Source organism: Epinephelus fuscoguttatus, linkage group LG18 (genome assembly GCF_011397635.1).
Source record: "Epinephelus fuscoguttatus linkage group LG18, E.fuscoguttatus.final_Chr_v1".
Lineage (NCBI taxonomy): Eukaryota > Metazoa > Chordata > Actinopteri > Perciformes > Serranidae > Epinephelus > Epinephelus fuscoguttatus.
The window spans coordinates 19,977,414-20,002,344 of record NC_064769.1 but is presented as its reverse complement, the minus strand read 5'-3'; the positions used below and the strand labels follow the sequence as shown (position 1 = coordinate 20,002,344).

Genomic DNA, 24,931 nt, shown 5'->3' with positions numbered 1-24,931 from the left:
GTGCAGCTCAGTCACCAGAATAAATGTTGAACATTGGAAACTTAAGGCATCTTTATGTTTGCACAACCCTGTAGTTATGTTTAGGCACAAAAACTACTTGGCTGTGATTAGGAAAACATCCTGTTTTGGTGCCACAATCACTGCTGGAAATGTCACCGATGACCTCATAAAGAAGAACTTTTTTGAATTGCTGGTGTGATCGCTGATATGAAACATTCAAATTGTACAACTGTAACGTAACCATGGTTAACAGAAACATACAATGCCAACATTTTCTTATGCCAACTTGGCTGGTGAGTAAATAACCAGGATGCCATTGCATTTACAAACCTTTAATAAAATCAGTTTAAATTTTTACTAACAACTCCTAACATCCAGTATTAATAGCCAGATAATATAAAATATACAAATACTGTTAGCATGGCAAGGCAGCATAGTTTACAAAACGTCCTTATCTGTGACAAAGTATAAGCAAACTTTGAAGCATCATTTGAAATCTCTTCACTTTAAAGGTCCAGTGTGTAGGATTTAGTGGCATCTAGTGGTGAGGCTGCAGATTGCAACCAACTGAAAAGGAGGAACTATAGTGGCCAACGCAAAAACGTGAATGTGTGTGTGTGAACATGAAAGCCAATGTGCATTTGTCAACTACTGTAGGAATAACATGACCGTGGACAAGGGCCCACTCCATATGGAGATATAAAAGGCTCATTCTAAGGTTACAAAAACACAGTTATTCTTAATTTCAGGTGATTATAAACTAATGAAAACATAGTTGAGAATTTTATATTCCACTTTTGCCAATATATCCCCTTAAATCCTACACACAGGACCATTAAAAGCAACTTACTAAAAGTCAGCTCAGTAAAGATGACATTGGTTTATGTCTTGAGAATCCCTTCTGACCTGTCACCTTACGCTATAAGACATCAGTGAATTAAACCACAGATGTGATATGTTTCATTTAAAACACATAAGTCAAAGACAAACAACATTAGCATTTCAAAAATCCTTTCAAGAGAACAATAAAGCTCCATTAACACTGGTGCGGTGTGATGGAAAATGGCAGCACAACTATTGAGCAGTAAAGCAGGTAAACTGAGCTTGAAATCATTAAAGTCCGTCCAAATCTATACATCATACTGGTTCCAGTACAGCTCTCTAGTGACTAGCCTTTTGGTATTTAGCTTAACCATTTAGCTTTCAGTCTGTTGATATAAAAGTAATAACTGCCAGAATATTTTTTGTCCTTCAAACTGTGGGAAAATGTTTCACAACATTTCCTTTATTTCCAATAATTTCTTTGGCTTGCAGCAGAATATTTGGTGTCTATTGCAGCACTTGTGCCAAACATTGACCAGACGCCTGCAACCATTTTGGAAAAATAACACAACTGCTATTAAAGGCACAATCTGAAATCAAAATGTAAACAAAAGGGTAAACAACAACAAAGGAGTAGAATCTGCAACCACTGCCATGACATGTTTCTAATATAAAGACTAAAACTGAGAACAGCAATTTTATCCTTAAGCTATTGTTTTCTGATATTACAGCATCAGAGTAATATTATTATTAAAAGAGTAATGTTTCTAAAGGTCCAGGTAAAACAGACCCCTATTTCAATTATGATAATTGAGATACACGCTAAATTCTTTTTATTCATTATTTGAATAAAACTGTGACTTACATGATTGGGCCTTTCACGAAACCCTTTTTGATATCCTTAATTCAAGTTTGAATTGAGACCAGGGCCAAACCTTCATGTTCACTCAGCCCAAGTTCAAACTGTAAAGTGCTGACATGATGCACTGTTGTGCTCAGACTGAAAGCAAATCCCACGACTGAGGTAGAACATTAAGTTTAAACAGTTTACTTGGTTTAATACTGCAATAATGACGACAAGAGTAAAACTACATTAGAAATTTGGGTAATACTGTGACTGAACTCTGCTTTGTCTCGGTCTTAAATTACAGGAGAAAGCTATGCTTTGGCATGTTTTGAGAGATGGTGATATAAATCAAGGTTTCCCCTGAGAGCATCTTGGCTGGAAAGGTGCAGCAGTGAACGGGTCATCCAGAGGTCTTCCCCCGATCGTCCAGGAATACAGAGGCCCCACAGCTACCGAACCCACGGCGGCCTGCTGACCAATCCTGGAGACGACCCGGTGCACCGCCACTGGCTGCTGAAGCAGAGGCGCCTCTGTGTGCAGAAGAGGGGCCCGAGGACCAGAGTGAGAAGACACCTGGAGCAGGTGACACCGTTTGCTGGTTTGAATCTGCTGTGTACCAGACTTTAAGACGTGAGTGTTAGTAGGAACAGATCTGGCTGTTTCCTGCCTCTTTCCAAATGGCGCCTGGAGGAAAACATCTGATGTCTCAGCAGGTTTACGAGATGAAGAAAAGGAGGAGCTGCCAAGTGCCATCTTGCTTTCTTTTCCTGGTGTTTTAAAAGGGGCCAGCTGGAAGACATCAGAGGTGACTGGGCTGTTCGGGGGCTGGAACTGGGATATTTGGTTGACAGGTATAAAAGGCAGGCCTGTGGAAGTAGCTGGTATCATATGGTGTTGCACGCTCCTCTCATCTGGTGGCAACATGCGTTTATTATAGACACACTCAGCAGTCTTCTGCTGGACCATTGGCCATTGATTCTCCTCAGTGGGCTGCACAGGAGCCACAGTCCGAGCGGCTCGCAGTACATTACTGCTGAGCTCCCTCTGCAGGTCTACATGTGGAAAGATGGAAGAAAGATATGAAGATAAAGGCTTGACAGCTTTGCTGACATCTGAATCTCTTGCATATGATACAGAATGTAGACATTTTTTATCTATGATTTTACCATCACAGAAAGAAATGTGTTTTTTGTGTTCTTCACATGAGCTTCAGACTAGACCAACATATTTGTTCTTTGTTGTCACGTTTTTCTTTTGGCTTTTGGTAAGCTAAATACAATTTTTCCACTCTGGTGGACAATAAAGTTGGATCTGGACAGTCTTTCTCAAGTGGATCAAACCCAATAAAATAACACAACAAGCATTTTGAATTTGGTTATTGCAGAGTTGTGTCCAAGATATGTACTGAGCGGGACATTTTACGACTGAAAAGTAAACTTGTCAGTTCTCTTTGGGGACAAACCATCTGATATATTTGCTGATTTGTCAGTCAGGCTTCCAAAATGATCCTATCCCGCTCAGCTGCAAGTATATTCCTGACCCTGACCTTTATTCAGGCACATTAAAAATGGTAGCCTCTTGAAAAGTAAAGCCATAGTCACAAAAATATACAAAAACAAAACTTGATTGACATTTTAACGGGGCATGAAAGTCTTACCTGAGTAGCATTAACCTGAGCAGAATAAGAATTGGATTAGTGCATTACACAGTTAAACTTCCAGTGTTTTATTATGCTAACACATCAATTACCAGATAATTTAAGCCCTTAATATCTCACCCATGCAGATATCTTTGCTCTCAAGCATGATGAGAAGCAATTAAAGGAGCTTGGCATCAAATTAGCATTGCGCTCCTTTAAAATTATCAATGGAAGTTTTAGAAAGGATAAAAGCTAATGCAGCAGAACAAGAGATACTGTCTTTTTCCTTCTTGGTGCCTACAATACCCACAATGCACCCACACCATCAGCAGTATGGTTTGAGATCAGGTGTGTAATGCTAGTAGTGGCTACGCAGCTTAGAGTTGCTAGCCTCAAGCAGAGATGAGAAGCTACAGATGTCTGGTAAGATGATGTTTTTCTGACTCCACACCTCCAGATTTTTGTCATTGTCAAATTTGTAGTTTTCAGCCTAATCTTATCAGAGTTTGCTAAACTCCCTGCAGCTTCCTCTTTAACATAAAGGCTTTACCGTTTTTTTTTCTCCATGAACATAAAGGTATTGTAGTTCTCTCCAGACTTGTAAACAGGCTGTGTAAAAAGGTGGAGTATGACAGTTTAAAGATCAGACTTAAGCTAAGTTGTTTAACATGTGGAATATACCTAGTGCTGAAACTTTTCCATTTACTGTAATTTTGCACATACTTTTGTTGAGCTCTATCAACCAATACTCTGGACGACAAAGAAAACCTCACAATCAATACTCCACACGTTGACATTCACATTTGTATTTTATTTGCCATCCCTTTATAATTCTTTAATTATCTCACAAAAATAGAAGGAGCACACGATACCACAGCTCTGACGCAGGTTTGGGCCATAAAGACAAGAGGCGTCTCAAAACACTCAATAGTATCAGATAATCGACAGCTTTCATTTTTGGCAAAACAACAGAGAAAATGAGGGGCTTCTGTTTCACATCAGGGACTAAATCTCACTACCTGCTTGGCTTTACTGATTACAACAGCACACTGGCGGCTACAGGGAGAAAGCTCGAGAGTTGCATAGGTTCAAACAGTAACTGCAAAATGACTGAGTTGTTCGGAGGATGGATCGTAAAGAGGGTGATTGGAAACAACATAAGCCTTCAGCTGCACATGCAGTACCTACAGGAAATACACCGAGCAGACTGGTGCTTTGGAACCAGCCACTCCTTTGAGTTTTCGCAAATTTATTTCCAAGATGAAAGGATGTGATTAAAAACTGAAATCAGGAGTTCTACTTAAAATACTCTCAATCTTAGGGGTTAACGAATACAACTGAAACAGGACAGAAATTAAGATGTTTAAACCCATGACCGTAGATTTCCTGATTAAAGAACGTGAATAAGCCACTAACTATGCTCCATCCCAGTTGGCAACCGACGTCAGTATGATATCATAAAGACGTTGGACTCTTTTGTTAAATTTCGGTTGCGAGAAAATTAGGTAGATGAAATTTTTAACTTAAATTTTAAACGTCTACCAATGTTAGAATTTCACATTGTGTGGACATTAACATTATGACATTTTGCAAATGTTGGGTTTTGTTCTTCACACCTTACGACTAAATATACCAAATATTTTACATGAAGATGGTGTTGATGTCAGATGTTTGGAAGGCCTTCGGTTTAGTTAGTCAGCAACACATATACATCGAACTAGCATGTGAAAACCAGTTAAAGGTACTCTATGCAAAATTCAGAGCGTATGAGTTGTCTGCACATGGCTCTCAACATGGAGGTGGCTGAGCCAGCACCGTTACCTGGTAGCCACTGGCGCTAAATTACAGCAAAAGTGCTGACGGCGCTAACGACATTAGCTGTGGGGTAAGCGGAGGGCGGGTGCTATGCTTCTGCAATGACGCCATTCCGATATCAGCTGTATCACTGCCATATGAGTGCAGGGCAAAGCTGCAGCAATTAGCAAGCCAGTGGGATACACACATGCACGAACAAACACGCATGGCCGGACCGGCTCACCACAATAAACCAGACAAACTCTGATTACAACGCACACAGAGGCAGCGAAATGCTCTGAATGTCACATGCAGAACCTTTAAGATTTGTGCGATCTGACGGTATTAGAAAACAATTCTTGTTACGCTTCAATACCAGTAAAAAGAAACAATAAATCCTGACTATTTTAATTTATTTCTGAATTACTTTGCCACCTTCAGGGACTATTTTAAGTAGAGCTCACAAAAATAATTCACGTTCTAACATGACAAAATGTAAACGCAGAGATGGAGGTACTCTTCCCACTGTATTAGGAAGCAACACAACTTTGTTTGATCCTACAGAAACGTCTATATTGCTGATTGGAGCTGATTTTTCAAACCCTGGACAACTGACTTGACGCTGAGTGCTGTACCTTTCCACACTTCACAGAGCCCCTCACACATTAACCTCGTCAGACAGATTCTCTTAACTATAATATGGAGCGCAGACTTCCAGAGGACAGACTGGGGAGCAGTAAGCCAATACATATCCAACTCTCAGATGTAGCTCTGACTTCCTGAGAGAATTTAGGGTTGGGTGGGTGGGGGGCTGTGCTTTCAGAAGAGATTTTAATGACAACGTGACCGTCGCCATATTTGCAGCAAACAACAACACAAGGAGGCTACTGGAAAAAACACATCCAACAATTCTGACTCCACGCACACACACATACTTATCATAACACTGTATACCAACACACACATAACATTCAACAACACTGCCATGCTTTTTGATATGAAGTCTGTGATCACTAAAAGCTGGTAAAGCAAAACAAAGCTTTACAAAGCACAATTTCTCAGAAAAAAGTTCTAGTTTAAGCGATGAAATGAAACAAGATTCGAGAGGTTGAGCTCCTACGTTTCCAGAAAACTGTCGACGGTTTTGAATAAAAATATAATCCTTCATCAGTCAGTGTAAACAAACAGAACACAGGCTCACTTTTCTTTTCACAACGGTAGAGGAGGTGGAGTAAGACATGGGGTTCAGCCTAATCTCCGGGTCGAACAAAGACTAGGATAATCATCTATACATTTTAATGTACTGACAATAATTGAGTAGATATAACCAAGAAAAAAAAAAAACTTTCTCAACACACAATTCCACAAAGAGGAATGAAATATTTATATAGAGTATTCTTCAATATTATTCAGTGATTATGGTGTCAGAATCATAGATATTTTTTTATTATAGACTAATATTTATTTCTTACATTCATTCTCTAACACTCTATTCATATTAACATTTATTAACAGGAAAACAATGTCATTTTTCAGTCATATATCTATCGCATATATATGCTGTATATATGGATGGATATATGAGGTTTCACAAGTAAAGCAATATGTTTTCCACAAGTAAAGCTTTATGACAATGACTTAATATTTACAAGGGAAGAATAACCAATTCTATGGTCTGGACACGAGCCTGCAGGGGTTGCAGATATCTATTTACATAAATCAGGAGAGAACAAATGACAGGAATGTGGGAAGGATTGCACAATGCGGAATGGATGTTGATATTTAAACAAAAAAGTGCAAGTGAGTGGAAATCATTTCTAAAATGCCATATTAGACTGTTTCTGTTAGTGCCAAAAAATCACCTGAATAGTCATGAATGGTCTCTTTCTAGGTAAAAGCTACGGTTTCCTATTACTGCTGATTACTCAAATTATTTTCATGGTTTCATGCATTTTCTGTTGATATGGCACACTGCTATAAACACTGTTAAATGACCCTGATTTGTCATTTAAGTCCAAAACAATCTCTTGCTTGCCTCGAGGATAAAATTAAAAAAATAAGATCAAAATATTACAAAATAAGAGCAGTTATGGAACTCGAACAGTGACAAAAGAAAATTGGCATTAAAAAAAGGAAACATTGGCACTGACAAAGTTCCACTGCAAAATAAAACACAGGCTTTAAAAATTATTTATACTGTTTTGATTTTTTTTTCCTTTGGATGTCTTTTTCAGTGGCAATTTTCATATTTTTTTCTTCATGTCACTCGTTTTTCAGTTTCAACTTTCTGTCCCCGTTTCAGCGCGGAAGGAGGGAGGATAAGGGGAGGTGACAGGACAGTGTGATTTACATTTAGTCTACATACTAAGGAGAGAATGTCACTCTTCTGGACCCACGGTCCACGCCAAAGCCTGAGGCATTGCCACACACATATGGCACGTGGTGATGTCGTTAAGTTGATGTTAATCTTGTCTGGCAGAAAAAGAGTGAGAACACATCGAAGGACTGTCACTGAAAAACACATCAGAATGCAAAACTATCAAAATAAAACAATTTTTCATGCCCGTGTTTTATTTTTCAGTGGAATTTTTTTCAGTGTCAGTTTTTCCTTTTCCGATGCCAAAACTTATTGTCACCGTTCTAGCTCCACAAACGATCTGTTGGACGTAATTTATTTTGTTTTGCAGTCAGAGTTTAGCTGATACACTTCCGCCACCAGCCAACAGTTATTCACAGATTATTTTATGGCACTTATGTTTATTCTGATCAGGAAAACCTTCCTGCTCGCCTCTTCATCACAATATATGGTATTCGCAGGACGTGTGGTTATGGCTGTTTAGTTTCCAGATTGTAATTTCTTTCAGTCTAATCTATAGCAGCTTTAAATTGTTGAAGATATTCCATCCAACAGCCCTGACGGAGGTAACATTTATGCTACTGTGCAAAATCGGGCTACATGACGATAAGTTTCCCTTTTATAGAAGAAATAAACGGACCTCATTTGAACGAATGGTCGTTTAACGCTTTCCATGGTTTTTAACTTTAAAATGTGCAAATAAATCTGGGGAGGAGAATTTAAAAAAGGCAAATGACGACAATTTCACTTGTGCACGATAATAACTACAACCACTTATAACTATGCCTATTGTACATTACAACAATGATCTTCTATTGTTTGCTAGTAGACATAATGCAATATTGCTCAAACAAACTGGATAGCACTAATATATCCTGATTGACAGGAAGATGGGATGGTTAATCTCGAGAAAGGATGATGTTAGTGAGCTGGCCGCTCTTCGAACCAATGGACGACACGTGATGTGCAGAGACGACAACAAAGAGAAGATGCGAGTGAGAGGGTGAGAGATGAGAGGTGGAGAGAAGCCAGATAATGCAGTTGATATGGCGGAGAGGGCAGGTATGAAGAAGCACTGAAAGGCGAAGGATGATTTCTACTGTGAGAACTAGAATGGAGATGACAGCTGAGGGCAGGGGGGGGTTGCAGGAAGCTAGCTATGACAACAGTGTTGATTGCCGTTATGCTATGCCAGTCTATAATCCAGTGTTACAGCTTCTACTGGGGGGAGCCGCCTACAAGTCGATGAGCTGGTCCACCAGCAGCAGGGAGCGGGCCAAGCTGGGCAGGCTGGATTCAGAGCCGCCACTGTTACTGCGCGAGTGGCCTCCTGAAACTGGCCGGAGAGACAAGGGAGGAGGGAAGGCAGGGGGGGACGAGACGAATACAGGCAGACAGAGGGGGGGAGAAGCAGAGGAGCGAAGTCACAACAAGCAAACACAGCAGTCAAGGAGGGGAGAGAGGTTGAGAAAGAAAGAGAGAGAGAAAGAGAGGGCAGAGTTTACCCATTTACCTCTACTGGTTTTAAAACAGTCTGAGGGTGTAAAAAAGTGCAGGCACCTGATCCTGTTGTTTGTCTGTTACATTCATTATTTAGCAAATCAGCATGCAAGTGAGGGAAATTCAATAAACAGCCAATCACTGTGAATTTAATCCTTTAAATCAACTTGACCCACCTGTGCTTCCTGATGAAGAACGTAAAGACTCACCTTGGGAGTTCTTTCGGCCTGTGACGGGAATAGGATCAAACTCATCCTCTGTGCCTGCCTCCGCTGTGGCCTGCTGCGGCTCAAAGTCTGAGATCAGGAGAGACGAGTCTGCAGAGGACAAAAAAGGGGGATTGTTAGCAGGGTTTCTGCAGCTCAAAAGCAAGTTACAGTAGCTTTAAGACTTATGAAGACTTTCTTAGTGCTTCTCAGAAAGAAATTTATAAAAGAAATTTTATAATGAGCAACACTAAGGAACAAAAAACATGAACCAACGTCAATAGACCTGGAAATACCTGGCGTTTTTGGTGGGCTTTCTTGGCGATTTTATGTTTCTCACTCTGCATGTGGGATTCCACTACCCTAATTCCCATTGTGCCGAATTCGGAAAACTTTTTGAATAAAATACACCGGGCCTTGTGTGCCTTGCCTTGCAGCCTCAGCATTTTTTAAGATATTTTTTAGGGTTTTTTTACCTTTAATTGTCAGGACAGTTGTTAGTGTGAAGGGGGGAAAGAGAGGGGGGACGACATGCAGCGAAGGGCCATAGGCTGGAATTGAACCCCTGGCTGCTGCAGCAAGGACTAGGCCTTTGTGTACGGGGGCACCTGCTCCACCAGGTGAGCTAATGGGCACCCTGTCTTAGCATTTTTAGGACTTTCGACTGTCTTAAATCAGACTTTAAGATTGATTTAAGACATTTTAATACCAAATCAGGCCTTAATTTTTGATCAATTAATTCATTTCCTTGTAAGACTTTTAAAGCATCCGCAGGAACACTGTGTTAGAGTGACAAGATTTCCCACTTTCCCACAGGACTGCTCAGCAATTTTATCCCACATATTAAGATGTTTTGATTGGCTCAAGTTTTCAAAAGTAAAACCACTGCAACATGGACGCTCTTCTGAAATCTGTCTTTTATCCAATAGCTATGAAGAGGCAGGGAACACTGTAATCACAGGGGCTGTGTTTGCACATGTGGGTCACGTGCAGGTGAGTGTCAGTCTTGAAAATTGCAACTCACCACAAAGTCATAGATCTAGGTGGAATATGATGGAAAAATGGCAGCTACATCAAAGGCCGGAAACTACTGCACTTATAACTGGGTGAAGCCGGTGGAAGGAGACTCTCAGTAATTTTCAATAATGTCCCACATTGTCAAGGACAAACATACTCTTTGTCCCACATTTGGTTTGTCGGGACGTGGTCACCCTATGGGTTGTTGGCTTTAAAGTATGACAGCCCAATTGTGCTAGAAAATGTTAAGATTAGGAGTCAAAAAAAATGAAAAGGAGCACTGTGGCCTATTAAAAAGATGACTGCTTTTTATTAGAGCATTGTGGAGCAGATACTTCATCCACAGTTTAGGCCGACAACAATAAGACTCAATACCTTTGTCACCATGATAAACTGTTTAATAAAATCCGCAGTAACACACCGAAAGCTCCCCAGTGGTAAAAAGCCCGTTTGATAAGACATTATGAGGCGAGATCAGTAGTAATTAGGATCATGCAGCTGGTGCACAGTCAGGCTGTGATTCAGAGTTGGCACTGTCAACAGCAGTCAAATGCCTTCGCTCACCAGCCAAGAACCAACAACGACACCACAGCTGTGGAGCTCTCAATCTGAGACACATGATGCGGTTTTACAAATTATTCCATTCAAAAGAAGAACTTCGCTATTTTTAAAAAAGCTTTCAATTAATGTGAAATAGATAACATCCATGTGGAACCATCAATCTGTTGTTCACAGATAAAACCACAATAGTGAATGGAGAAAGTTTTGATTTACTCGCCTTTAATGATGAAACTTTAGGAAGTTATGACAATGAACATAACATACGCTGTCAAGATGACTTTGAAATGTGATGGAAATGCTTTTGCTGCCACCCAGTGGTTAAGAAATTCAAACTCATAAGGAAAAATAAATTGCATTTTTGGAGTCTCATTAAAATATTGTTACATGGATGGAGAACTTTCCACACATCCATGGCTCCTGCACCTCAGCCTGCAGAGCGAGTCAGCCGCAGCACCCTAAACAGCTTCTAAGCTTCCCTCAAATATCACATTGGTTCAGTTAGACGTTAGTGTGCTGCTTACTATTTGGTGCTACTGCTAAAAAAAGTCTACATACTGTACGGCTTCTAACCTGCAGCTCAGGTTTGGTTTACTTTGTCTCTCTTCCCCTGTTGGTGCTTAACACCAGAGCTCAGCCTGTTAGCCACTCTCAATCAAACTCAGACACTGTCACCTCCTTGTAGCCAGCACAGCACGGACAAAAATAACCATCAAAAATATCTGATCAAAGCTTAAGTAAAGAATTTGACAAGCATTTGGTGGCAACATTTTGCCCTAAATAGTTGTGAGTACTTGGTGCTGCAGTGCAGACACACTTCTGTCACTAATTAAGAGTCACTGGGGTTTGTAGAAGTCTTCAGTTTCTCACAGCTTACCTGCTATAGGCTGTGCACAGTCCCCAGACAACAAGCTGAAATCATCTAAAGCAGAGGCAGCGGAGGTGGGAGCAGAGGAGACAGAGGAGGTGGCGCTGCTCGCTGCCGGAGGGGCGGACGGACCAGAGATCAGAGAGCAGCCCAGGAGAGTGTCGTCTGCGGCGAGAGGGTCTGGGGCAGGTCAGGAGAAGCCAAAGGTGGAGAGAGAAGAGGGTGAAGTTTAGTTATGGTTCAAGTACAACGAGGACAAACATACATGATTCTAAGATATATGCACTGACCCTCCAACTTCGGTTTCATATACTAGTTACAAAACTGTAATATTGAAGGACCTTTGTAGCTCTTAAAAACATAATCCACTCCTGCACGCACTCACATACACACACACACCTTTTGCAGACTCTTCCACAGAGCCACCGAAGGGATCAGACAATGACAGGAGGTCAGGAAGCATGAGTGAAGACGTGTCTGGAGATTTGAGTCCTTCAATCAGCTTCTCTGAAGGCCAACGAAGAATTGGTGATAAAGGAGACGTACTCGGGGAAAGTGCAAGAACAATATCAGCTGTGGCATAAAATGTAAAAAGCCCAAAGCAAAATACAACAGAGAGATGAATACAGACAGTGTGTTCACAAACACATACCTGGTTTGGAGCCAGACTGCCTGCTGATCATGTACCTAATGTTTATACCATGTACTTCCATAGCATTATTTATTAATGTTTTTATTCATTTCTATTATTCATTGAGGTTACTATGGATAAATGTGGACACATGCTTTATTTAAGCTTGCTTTAAATTCATATTTATGTATGTATATAATAGAAATCTGACCACAACTGACAAAAATGCAAAGGTAAATATGTGTGTATAGTATGGATCCACAGAGAGAGATGTTTACCTGGTGCATCTGACAGTTCGAGACCAAAAGGATCTGGGACAGCCAGCAGCGAGGCTCCTGAATCCACATCGAGAATGGATGATGGTTTTTCTACTACAAAACAGAAGCAGTGTTTTACAGCAAAGATTTTAATCCATTACGAAGCCTAACAGTGAGACTACAAATGCATTATGGGAGGAGGCTGATGTCAAGTACCAAGTCAAGTGTTTATTTGTTATCTGTAGCTGGTACTGAACGTCAGACTATGTGAGACTCTGAGCAACAGTCCTACCTTATGTAGGATATGAGCGAATCAATTCTTAAACTTTTCTATCTCGTTAAAGGAAACACATAAAAAAAATGTGGCTACATTTGCTGAGTACAGCAGCACCATTAAAATCGACAGAGTAACATTGTTAAAATGTCGTCATTTCTCTCATTCTAACTAAAGCCTTTATTTTATTCATGTGATGCACATTGGCGGCACTTGCTTTTGAAAGCTTCTCAAAACTATCAGATTAATGGATCAGGTGCATTACCAGGTTGATATTACATTATACTCCTTCAGACTCATGCAGTACGATGCATTATGTGGCAACAGTACAACAGTGAGGTATTAAAGCGGGGAACAACTTATCAGCTTGTATTTACTGTAAATCTCAGTCTGAGCTACCTTGCCAAAGAAATGTTGACCATTTGAATGAAGTGTGCAATCACTGCGGGGGACAGGATGGGTTATATTACCCCCTATATTAGAAAAATGGGAATTTGTTGCCCCCAATATTTGTAAAGACCAATCATTAAATCATGTCTGTCCATACTGGGAGAGGGACATCTTCTCAGTTGCTCTTCCTGAGATGTCTTCCATTTTTTTCTTTGTTTAAGGGGATCTTTTTTGGGAATGGGGGCTTCTTATTTGCTGTGGGGATCCAAGGACAGAGACATATGTTGTATGGACTGTAAATCACCCTGAGGCAAATTGTGGTTTATGATATTGGGCTGTGTAAATACAGCTGAATTAAACTAAACTGAATGAAATGTTTCCACAAGCTAAAAAAGGCCCATTTTTTTTTTACATTTTAACAACTAATACTGTTGTCACATCTAATTAGTTTAAAGTCATACAAAATGTTTTCTCCACAGTTTTACAAGATTAAATTCCTATTGTGTATTTGTTTGTTCCAGCCCCCTTGTTGCCTGCTTTCATTAAGAGTTTTGGCTTTATGACACTTATCGTATAATAAGGTGAAATAATAAAGTCCAAAGACACATTCTTTTTAAGGCAGAACCATGACATTACAAGGTAAATGTAGCGGTCTGACAAACAGTATTAGCTTTTGATGAAAGCTCTTAAAAATTATAATGTGAGTATGAACAGTGAGGGGACAGCATGACTTTATGATGATGTCACTAAAGGGTCTGTGGAGATTCACAGGTTCAGATAGGGCTGGGGAATATGGAGAAAATCAGATGTTCGATATTTTTGAGCAAATACTTCTTGATATTGCAATATTACTGCAGGGTTCACCATTGGTGCTTCCACAAATATATTTACACAATGAGATTTTTGCGTAATAATCATCAGTAATGTGGACATGCTGACCAAGTGAGTAAAGGTAAATAATAGTACAGCTAGAACAGTCTGGTAACTTCTGAGAATTACATTACTTTACTGTAATGCATCCTTTAAAACCAGGAAAAGACAACACTTATTATATTACAATATCGAAAATCTAAGACGATATCTAGTCTCATATGACAGTATTGATATGATATTGATATATGGCCCATATGTCGGTCCAGGTAAATGCAGAAGCAAGAAAAGGAGAAAAACACTCATGTAGCATATCTTAAGGGAAAAAATGTGACATACCAGTATCTTGGGGTGTATTAGCCACAGATGAGGCCTGCAGGCCTGGTATCAACGCCTCAGAGGATGATAACTCAATTTCTGAAGGTAGGTCTGAACAAAGGAAATTCACAGTTATTAATAGTTTACAACATATTTAAAATACTTCAAATATACACATGAACGGTGGTATTAATAGATGTACCAGTGGGCTTTTTGTCCTCAGTTTTGAATTCGTCTGCAGTGAGGTTTGAAAAGTTGTCATCGTCAAACGGGTTCCATGCGGGCTGTGTGGGGGTGTTGGTTGCATCGCTGGGCGCAGAAACAGTGGCTCCAGCTTTGGTTTGGTCCTGGCCTGCATCATCAATACCAAGCTGTACAAGCTGAGCGGTGCTTGGCTGAGATGTAAATGATCTACAGGGAGAAAAAAAGGCACAACATATCATAAATAAAACAAACAGGAGAAGAATGGAGCTTGAACTTATCCTCACTACATGTGCAACTTACTGGTTGAGGGCAGCGTCTCCATTAGCTCCTTGTGGCTGCTGTGAGGAGTCACTCACTGGAACTCCAGCAACGCTGCTCGCTGCAGCATCACTCGGTGTGCGTTGGTGGCCTCGCTCTTCAGTCGTCTTTGGAGAAGCAGGTGGAGTCTGAACGAAAGAGGTATGGAGTGAAGACCAAACGCAAAAGATCAAGACAGTTCATAGAGGATCTCACAGGTCACGGAAAGCCTCACAGCATGTGTAAATATTAGAATGTGTTTGACATGCTATTAAATGGCCAGTTCATCCCAAAATCAATTTCTTTCCCAAGTGATGGAGAGATGGATTAAGAGAACAACATGCCACTTAAAAGATTACAGACAAATAAAAAGGAAGGAGAAGTTATTAATTCTGACAGCTCTACAGAGATAATGATGTTCAGACACTGTCAGAAAATGAATAATGAGCAGAACGTACTGTCTCTGCTGCTATTTGGCTGATCTCAGTGGAGGTGGGCGGAGCCTGAGCAGCTGGTGGCTGAGTTATCTGCTGCTGCTGCTGCTGCTGCTGCTGCTGCTGCTGAGATATAGGCGGCTGACCAGGGGCCGGTTTGCTGGGTGAAGGCTGAGCCGCTGGCTGCTGAGCCTGCTTGCGTCGAGCTGGGCGTTGAGGAGGGGCCGGGCTCGACGGAGTCTGTGCTCCCTGCTGGGAGGTGGCGCTGGCCGCGGATGTGGGTGTGGTCTGTTGCTGAACTATTGGCTGTGCTTGTGGTTGGACGTCGGCCTTGGTGACTGGTGACACCGCTGCTGCTGTTGTTGCTGCAGTCTCTGCTGCTGGAGCTGCGGTTGGCTGCATCGGCGATCACAAAAATATGAGAGAATCTGTCGTCACTTATAAGGTTATGGTTGAAACCATCTTAACTAAGTTTGTGCTCCTGTCTTTTGGGCTTATTTTTTGAACATTTTCATACAGAAAAATCAGAGTTTGTATTAATTTGCACCTGTAAAAAGCTCCTGTGTGTGTTCAGTGTCATTTGTCAGTACGTACCTGCTTCTGCGGAGCCACAGCCTGACTTGAATTGTTTTGTGACTGGATGAGAGGCAAAACTGAACTCTGTGCCTTCTGTGACTGCAGAGCTGCAGCTGGCTGAGAGAGGTTTAAGCTGACTCCTGTGGGATGTTAAAAAGAGCACAGACTACACATCACTCAACAGCATAGAACATTTTTAAATCTTAATACTGATACAGATGTGCAACACAGTGAAAATCAAGATACACAGGAGCATCAGGAGCATTTCGGGGGATTATATAATCTGTGAAATGCTGATTAAAATAAAAAAAAAAAAAAAGGTAAGTGATTTGTAACAGGTACAAAAACTGATATCAGCTGAAGCAGTGTGGAGAGAATCATTACATAATCACTTTGGGCCTGTGGTTAGATTGATTTAATTTGCATGAGTCTTAACCTGCATGCTGTGGGAGGGTGCTGTAGTACATGGGCTTATATGGACATGTTCAGATATTAACGGATCTGGGGAACAGGTGAGCAGGTACGTGCTTTGCTGGGGGCCCAGGACCTCTGGGAGAGTTTGCTGGAAAGACAATCTTAGCTCTTGGAACAAACAAAATGTTTATCCAGGTAGGTTGGAAGACAGTGACCGGAAAGGGCCATGGGTGTGATGACAACGGAAGCTATTATCAGATAAAGATGGGAAGGGGTGAACTTCAGATAAAAGAGAGGTGAATGTGTGTGTTGACTGGATCTGTCAGACCAAGCACAAAGTCAAGCAGAAAGCTATTTAATTATAATTCTGTGGAACTCCTGTCTTTATGCACATCTTTATTCAAAATCTGTTTCTTTGTCCTATGACGAGTAGGAGAATAAGGATGGAGTGCTGTACATACCCACAGGCTGAGCTGCACCACCAGGGAGATTAGCCCGCTTGCGAGGGGTGAGAGCAGCAGGCTGGATGGGTAGGATGCCAGCCGCAGGCTGGGTATGTGCTGCTTTGGGCCTCTGGCGAGGGGTGATGGAGGTTTCAGTGGTGGGAATTGGATCCGTCAGTCTGGCAACAAAGGGAGCATGTTGGCCTTCTTGTTAATCATGGCAAATAGTGTTAACATCATTATTTAATGAGTATCAGAATACTGACGGCACCTAATTACTTCCTCAAAATGTCGTGTTACTACAGCTTTAATGGTGATACAGTGTAAGCAGGTCATGCTTGCCTGGGTTTAGCCTGGCTCTTCTTCGCGGCTGCAGCCTCACTCGCTTTGATTGGCTCAGGAAGTTTAGAAGGAATCTGAGAATTCTGGATAATGGAAGGAAGAAAGGAAATTTACAGAAATGCATGTTAAATTCCCACAAGACAGCATCACTGACAATGGTTCAGACACTATTTGACAATGAAAACTTCCTGATTCTTGCACTTCATCAGTTCTAACAAGGTTTTTTTACTGTTTGCAGCTGATGTATTACTGCAGATTTTCCTCCCACAGTGTGACAAGTACCCGCTCAGGCAGACAACCCATAGCAGATTCTACTGAATACGACATGAAAATCAATCCCTGATGAGAGAAAGCCAAGCATTTCCAGATATTTCAGCTGACTCCGGTGCTGAGGGAGACTGACCTTCACATTCTGAACAGGGCAGGTCCGCTGAGCTAGTTTAAAAGCAAAGTAGGACACCTGGTAGATATCTGGTCTTTTGTCTGGGTCTGGCTCCAGCATGTACCCTGAAAAAACACCACGAAGAAACAAGAGTGGGACTCAAAACGTGGAGAGTTATTATAGTCAGTGACTAGATATTCATATTCAACCATAAGTGCATGTGTCTGTGAAAACTGCATTTGATGTTGTTGAAAACATTCATTATTGTTTAAGACAGACTCACGAATGAGGCAGTGAAGATCATAAGAGTAGCGGGAGTTGTCTGGAATGGTGAAGCTGCCATCACAGATGGCCACCTGGCTTTCACCAAAGGGCAGAGTGAAGAAGCAGAGTTTGTACAGCAAACAGCCCAGCGCCTGGAGAAGACAATCACATGCACGTCCGCCATTAAACACAGACAAAGGCACGAGAAGAGGAGAAGATTAATAAAGAGTATCAATAATACAAAACAAATATCCTTTTTTTCTGTAAATAAAAGCTGGAATAACATTAAAAACTATATATAAAGTCAACAACTTCTATTTTTTTAAACAAAAAACAATCACTAATATTCATACATCTGCTACTTGACAAGCCTACAGGTTAAAAAGAATAGGTCAGATAGTCTGAAGTTGGGTTGTCTGAGGTAGTAACTCACTGTCAGTGTATTATCTACAGCAGATGTCAGTTGGCACACCCCCAGTTTGGAGAAGCAGGCAGGAGTACAGACGCATAAGCTCAGCGATGTACTGCTGTGTAACATATTTTAGTCACTTAAAAAAATCATTATCAGTTTAAGTGTACACTATATTTTGCATATATTCGCTGCTTTAACTCGTCATCAGGCAGTGATTTCTGACACGTAACTGAAGCCATTACATCACTCTCTTCAAGGCCAGACTCCATTAAGAATAAACATTAATTTAACGTCACAGAACACAGGAGCTGCTGGTCTACCGCTGCCTTGACTGATTAGTCTGTTTGTGCTTTTTTGTGACGTCAGCATTTAAAAGAGTTAGTTCAGATTCACCAAAATCACAGAATAACAAATACAAACTTACTGATTGAGGCAGCAGTAGACCAACAACTCCTGTGTTCTGTGAGCTAAAATTACTGTTTTCCCAATGGAGTCTGGTGGCTTTGATGAGAGCATAGATGGGGAAGCTGTTAATGGCGTCCCCATTGAAAAGGGCTGCCTGCGTCAGGGTAAAGCAGTAAACAATATTTTGAGTATGGCATACTAAACTGTTATTGACATTTGAGATGGCTAAAATACGTTTGGCAGCTGCCCGATCCAAAGCTCCTCATTTCTTAGTTCCCATGTTGGTACTCCTACCCCGTTCTCCGATATGGGGGTGTGCCGACCGACATCTAAAGTATGTAATATACTGACTATGGGCCCACTTCAAAAGATCTGAACTATCCCTTTAATATTTCTTCTCTTCCTCCTGTCCCATGGGTCACTATGTCAAACTTGACTGTAAAACATACAGTAACCATGAATAATTAATATTAGTTGAACAAAGTATACCATAATCAATACTCTGATCATGTTTTACATCAGTAGAGGTTATGGTTTAGTTTTACAATATATACATATATACAATATGTGTTGCTGCTCTGTAAGCTCTTCTGCACCCTCGTCATGATTATTACGGATCTGTCTGCCCTCTGCACTCACCCAGATATCTGCTTTTGTAGTGATAATCTTGTTATTGTAGAGGTTCACCATCTCTGGGGCGCGATATGATAAAGTGGTGTACCTGGAAGGAAACGGAAATAAATGAGCAAGAATAAAACGGGACAAAATTGGTACGAAAACCACCCATTTTGATGTGGCAGTGAAATAAAAACAGCCTACACAGTATTATGTGCTCATAAAGGCTAATGAAAGTAGTGATTTCATCCATTACAAATTACATTCTGCATCAAGCAAGACCTGTTTTGCACACGCGTCAAAATATTCACAGCGCTGGGCAGAGCTGCCATACGAGGATGAGGTGAAAATTTCAATGAGTCTATAGAATAACAGCAAAAGCTGCTCATGAATGAAGAACTGCTGACGGTTTCTGTGCAGCCGTACCTACAGGGAGTGCTAATGAACGAAAGCTGAACATATAGCCAAAGTGGACGAAAAGAGGCACAAACTTTTTGATCTCTTCCTCCACGGCGGCCACTCCTTCGGTCTGTGGGCTCTGGAACTTGTTGGTGGCGCTGCCAAAGTCACACAGCACATAATGACCCTTGTCATGCAGGAGGATGTTCTCCACCTAGATATACAAGACGCACACAGACAGCTTTGTCTGAGAAACATGGGGGTTATACATGAAAGCACCCAATTTGTGTTTGGAGGCGGTGCAGTGCTGTAACTGACACATTCTGCAAAGTCTCACTTCCTGCAACGTGTACACTCGAGATAATGATGAATATAAATACCAAGGTGAGGGCACCTTCACATTATGACATGCAGATTTAGTCAGTCCCTTTCATTATGCTCCAACACACTCCTAAACGTTTCAGGTGTTTGAGTAAATCAAGAGATCTACACTGCAATAAAATGTCATGTTTCCACCTGGATTAAATCTACTGAGTGACAGCAACTTAAAATTAATGCAACAACCACACTGCAGTTGACAACGCTCTGCAGAAATGCAAAGACATTTCACATATTTTGACAGCTGACAATCTCCTCTCCCCTCCTATTAGAGCTATCCATAATTAAACACAGCTTCAGCTCACACCAACATATCAATCATGACTCTTCAAACACACAGCATGGTGATCCACAGTAGGTGTTGCCCCTGGGCTGCCTGTCCTCACCTCCACACTGCAGAGCGGAGCATTACACAGAAAAAAGAAGTGGCAAAAAGTGTCACCTTAAGGTCTCTGTGGATGATGGGTGTCTTGCGCTGGTGCAGGCGAGAAACAGCATCACAGGTGTCGCAGAAGATCTGCAGCACCTCAGCCTCGGTGAAGCCGGTCTGCAGCCTTTGATTCATCAAATTGACCACCTGCCCCCCTGCAAAACAGCATCCAGTTATACAGCGCCTCACACGACAGGGGAAATTAACCTCACAGGTGTATAACTGAACCTTAACTTGTGTGTGTTACTCTTTTAAAACACTGATATTGCTCCAAACACTCTGAAACTGGTGCTTAAACTCGAAGTGTGTATCTGCAGCCACAACACATCTTTCTCTCAGCACTCACCCTTGCAGAAGTCCATAAGTATGAAGACCTCCCATACATCCCTTGATCCCATAGCAGTAATACTGGAGTCAAGATAACCGACAATATTCTTGTGACCCACAAGATCTTTCTGCAAGAACACAAACACACATTCAAGAGCATTAACACACCACTGTTCAGAGAGTGTGTACCAAAATGTAGAACTGCAACGATTTACCAAACAGATGTCAACTATTAAATTAATCACACCAACTAATCTAATAATCGATTAAAATTCTCTGATTCCAGCTTATTGAGTGTGGATACTTTGTGGTTTCTTTACTCCTATATGACAGCAAACTAAACATATTTGGGTTGTGGACAGAACAAAACATTTGAGGACGTCATCTTGTGGTTTGGAAAACACTGATCAACATTTTTCACCATTTTCTGACATTTTATGAACCAAACACTTAACTGACTAGTTGAGAAAATAATAGGCAATGACAACAGTTAGGCCTGACTGCAGCCCCTGCATAGCATGCACATAACATGACTGGTGAAATGAATGGACGTATTTCTTATTGACTTGATTTTCTACTTTAAATTCATCATTCAGAAAAAGAAGAAGAGACAAATGCTATGCAACATAACAAAATAAGGACACAGGAACATATTTTGCTGCAAAGAGGTGAGTAAGAATTTTAATGCCATATCCCTTTTAATTTAATCTGGTCAGTGTTCTGCGATGCAGTGTGAGTCCACCACCTGCAGAGGGAGCTGCGATGGACAGCTGAAATCAGGAACCTATTAGGTAATGAAAAAATGTCAAGTGCTGCGAATGAGGTGAAGCATTGTCTGTCTGTCAGTGAGTGTGTGTGCATGTGTGTATGTGTGCTGGTGTAAGAGAGTGAGTGAGTGAGTGAGACGGAAACAGAGGTAAAGACAACATGTCATATAATAAAGAATATTACACATCTTTAAACCAAATGTTAGGGTCTGTTAGTGTCATTCAAAAGCAAGAATAGGACCTGAGCTGTTAGAACGTACTGTACGTAATTCTGTTTAATGTTTATACAATGAGCTATTTTTTTGTAATTTGACCATCCATTGCTTCCTCCCTCCCTTCCTTCCTGACTGCTCCTTCAGACAGAAAAGCAGAAATTCTGTGTGTGAACTCAATGAATGTTGGCATTCAGCTACAGAAAATGCTTCAAAAGAAGGAAATAACTCTTCAAGACTGCTGATGATATAAATTGTGGGCGGCGACCATGACATATGTGTTAAATATACACTGAATAAATCACAGTTCTGCTCTGGCATTTTTACCAGGTCAAGAGGTCAGACAATACATTTGTCAAATTCGTCCTCACAGGGGATCAATTAAAACGAGAACTTTTCACCAATCTCAACAACGACTGCTTACAAAAATCAGGGACTAGACGGTCCTTAAGAGTCTGTGTTCATACAAATAACCCTGTGGCTCCTCTGACAACACATCTCAGGGGGCGAGCAGAACGTGAAAGACAACACTATGAAAACAAAAACAAAGCACACCAAGAACCAGATGAATAAATACCACCATCCAAACAAAACTGCTGCAGGCTGCATGTGTACCGAACTTACAGAACAGAGGACTTGCATGTGTGAATTGTTGGAAACGGTCAGGAACAATCTGAGTTTGAGTTTGTTTTGTAAATGCATTCATATGTGGCTTTAACCCCAATGGGAAACAAATCACAAGCTGTGTGTGTGTGTGAGAACGTGCAGAGAAAGGATTTAGTCTCAGCAACTCACCATTATTTGAATCTCGCATTTGCACACCTGCAGATCATGCTCATTGTTGACATACATCCTCTTCAGGGCGCAACGCACCCCTTGATTTGTTCGCACGAGGAACACGATTGCAAAGCCACCTGCAGGACAGAGAAAGAGACCAAATCGAACTGTCAGACCTCAAAGAGATGATAGACAAATCACCAAAACCTAGATGCACACTACAAGAGAAGTGCCAGATTTCATTGCAATCAAACCACATAGGTGAAATCTAGCATCACACCATTCTTACAAGTTTTTCTAGGGCATCATGCTTTTGGAAATGTAGCTAACATGCTCATTTTCACACCCAATTACTTCCACAACTGTTGGAATTTGTGTCCATGTTGTCTTGCATCAATACGGACAATCAGGACCAAATGGTGCAGCCTTATAGCGTTATGTATTAGTCATGTCATTGCTGCAGGCTTTACGTAGAGGCCTACATTGAGGCCTAACCATCTGGTATAGCTCAGACCACAAATTCACTTTGCCGAGTTGAGTTGTGACAGAGTCATCAATTTCAGGCAGACACTGCGGCTTGTACTGCATCTACAACTCGACATGAGTGAAATGGTATTGTGTGGCATTGTGGCACGATAAATCTGCATGAGGTACCTACAGTAGGAGCAGGGGTGCAGGTTGAGGCCGAAGCTGGGCATCGATACTAATGATACTGTAAGGGAGACGTAATTACCACAGCGTCTGAGTGAGGAGATTAGTGGCTTGTGTTCAATCAAAAGTCAATAGAGTTGAAGAATGTCTTGGTTTGTCACTTGTCATGAAGAATATTTTACCTGAGGCATGTAAAGCACTGCAATATGTGTCATTTAATGTGTTACTGTACTTGCATGTTTGCTGTAAACACAAAAACTACCATATATTGTAAGCAACTGATAACTCTAGAAATATAAGAATACAAAAAGATTTGACTCCCAAGTTCAAAATGACGGGTAAAATTACTTTGTTGTGGCACAGTGCAGGCCTCCACTTCAGCTTCAGGAATTCAGTGCTGATGCCAAATAGTGCTATCACTGCTATCTTTTAAACGAATCCAACAATCATGTGTAATGCACAGCTTGCACTGTACACGAACCCTTCTTTTATTCATTTTGAAAGGGATCCTGCTCTACTGCTCGGCACCAGGTACCTCTCCATCTCCTTGAATCACACTTCTGAATCATGAAACAGCAGACAGGAAGCTGTTGTGTTAGTCAGAGTACAGCTGAGGCAAAGCAGCAGGCCTCTACTTTGCATTTATGTATCCAAGATACATAGATGCATCATTTCTGTCGGGATGGCATAAGGTTACATCCCTGCTGTGTCTTGTGACTCGTGCATTTGGCTTGCAACATGCATGGAAATATGATGGAGGACAAATCAAACACACAGCATCACTGGGTCTGTGCAACCCCTTCTCACCTTCAGCAATTATCTCCTCAACAGTGACTTGGTGCCGCCCGACAGTGAAGGCTCTGCCAATGAAATTTCCGCCTGCATGACTGGACCCAGAGCTGCTGCCCCCTCCTCCAGAACCAGGCCCGGAGCTCACCAACTCCCGACGAGAATCAAAGAACTTCCTCATGATGTCGAAATGACAGGAGGAGTGTTTGCGGCTTCAAATCCTAGGCACACAGATGAAGTGCCTGTTTCCTGTGCACCTTATTATTGCACTGATAGATAACGCAGGTCAGGCTGTACACGAAATCTGACGCTTCAAGCAAAGTCTGTCTGCAGCCTCACAACATGCAGCGATGCCTTTGTCACTTATGATGTTGAGACAACCCAGATTTTTGGTGGCAAATTTCCCATTTGCTTGCCAACACAGGCCAGTTGGTGATAGCTAGAGCGGTTGCGACTAGCTGTTATGTAAGTGAATTACACCACCCAGGAGGCTAAAGCATCTCCGGAGAAAGTATTTCTTTAGCTATCCATCCAGCTGTTCATGGTCGGCTGCTGCTGATGATAACATTAGGTCCTTCTCCATCTCGTCCAGCCATTACCCAGCTAGCTAAGTGCTAGCTACTTACGCGCTATGACATTTCGTGTAAGGTTATCCAGGTTATCCTCTGAAGATAATGTCCACGGGAGCGATGTATCCGACGTGTAACTTGTCTGATAGCGTCGCCCGAAATAGTCTTTCCATCCTCAGTCAAGTGAAGCGACCGTTAGATGGCACATAGCTGCCCGTCGAGCTATTTAATTGCTTCCATTTACATTAAAACTGGGGTTTTAGTAAGCTAACGCATTAGCGCGATGCAGCCGTTCATCAACACAAACAGGCGCAGAGTCGACAGGAAGCTAAAACCTCCGTCTGTTGAGACTGCTCGCGAACAACCGCGGAATTTGACATCTAGCTAAACATTAGGCAGGGGCTTCAACCCAGCAGCCTAATCTCTGCAACCACAGCAATCTTTGGCTGCCAGCGATATCGCAACATCCTAGCTGTTGCTGTTGACGCGCGGACGGA

General features: G+C 41.5%; 1 protein-coding gene across 2 annotated transcripts; it reads right to left on the bottom strand.

Moving 5' to 3' along the window:
• Window positions 1–329: 329 nt before the first annotated feature.
• On the bottom strand, window positions 330–24,931 carry LOC125906169 (AP2-associated protein kinase 1-like). 2 transcript variants are annotated; one of them, XM_049604618.1, is made up of 20 exons: window positions 23,884–24,931; window positions 22,444–22,562; window positions 20,689–20,797; window positions 20,355–20,497; window positions 19,627–19,748; window positions 19,160–19,241; window positions 17,723–17,855; window positions 17,461–17,564; window positions 17,058–17,140; window positions 16,734–16,894; window positions 15,877–15,998; window positions 15,307–15,678; window positions 14,852–14,997; window positions 14,550–14,758; window positions 14,369–14,458; window positions 12,517–12,609; window positions 12,007–12,114; window positions 11,617–11,787; window positions 9,168–9,275; window positions 330–2,721 (listed from the first exon to the last, which is right to left on the bottom strand). In XM_049604618.1, exons 1-20 carry the CDS (start codon window positions 24,044–24,046, stop codon window positions 2,018–2,020), a joined length of 3,342 nt encoding a protein of 1,113 aa, XP_049460575.1. In that variant the 5' UTR covers window positions 24,047–24,931; the 3' UTR covers window positions 330–2,017. The 2 variants fall into 2 exon arrangements, with proteins under 2 accessions (XP_049460575.1, XP_049460576.1); XM_049604619.1 differs by lacking the exon at window positions 330–2,721 and adding an exon at window positions 4,099–8,794.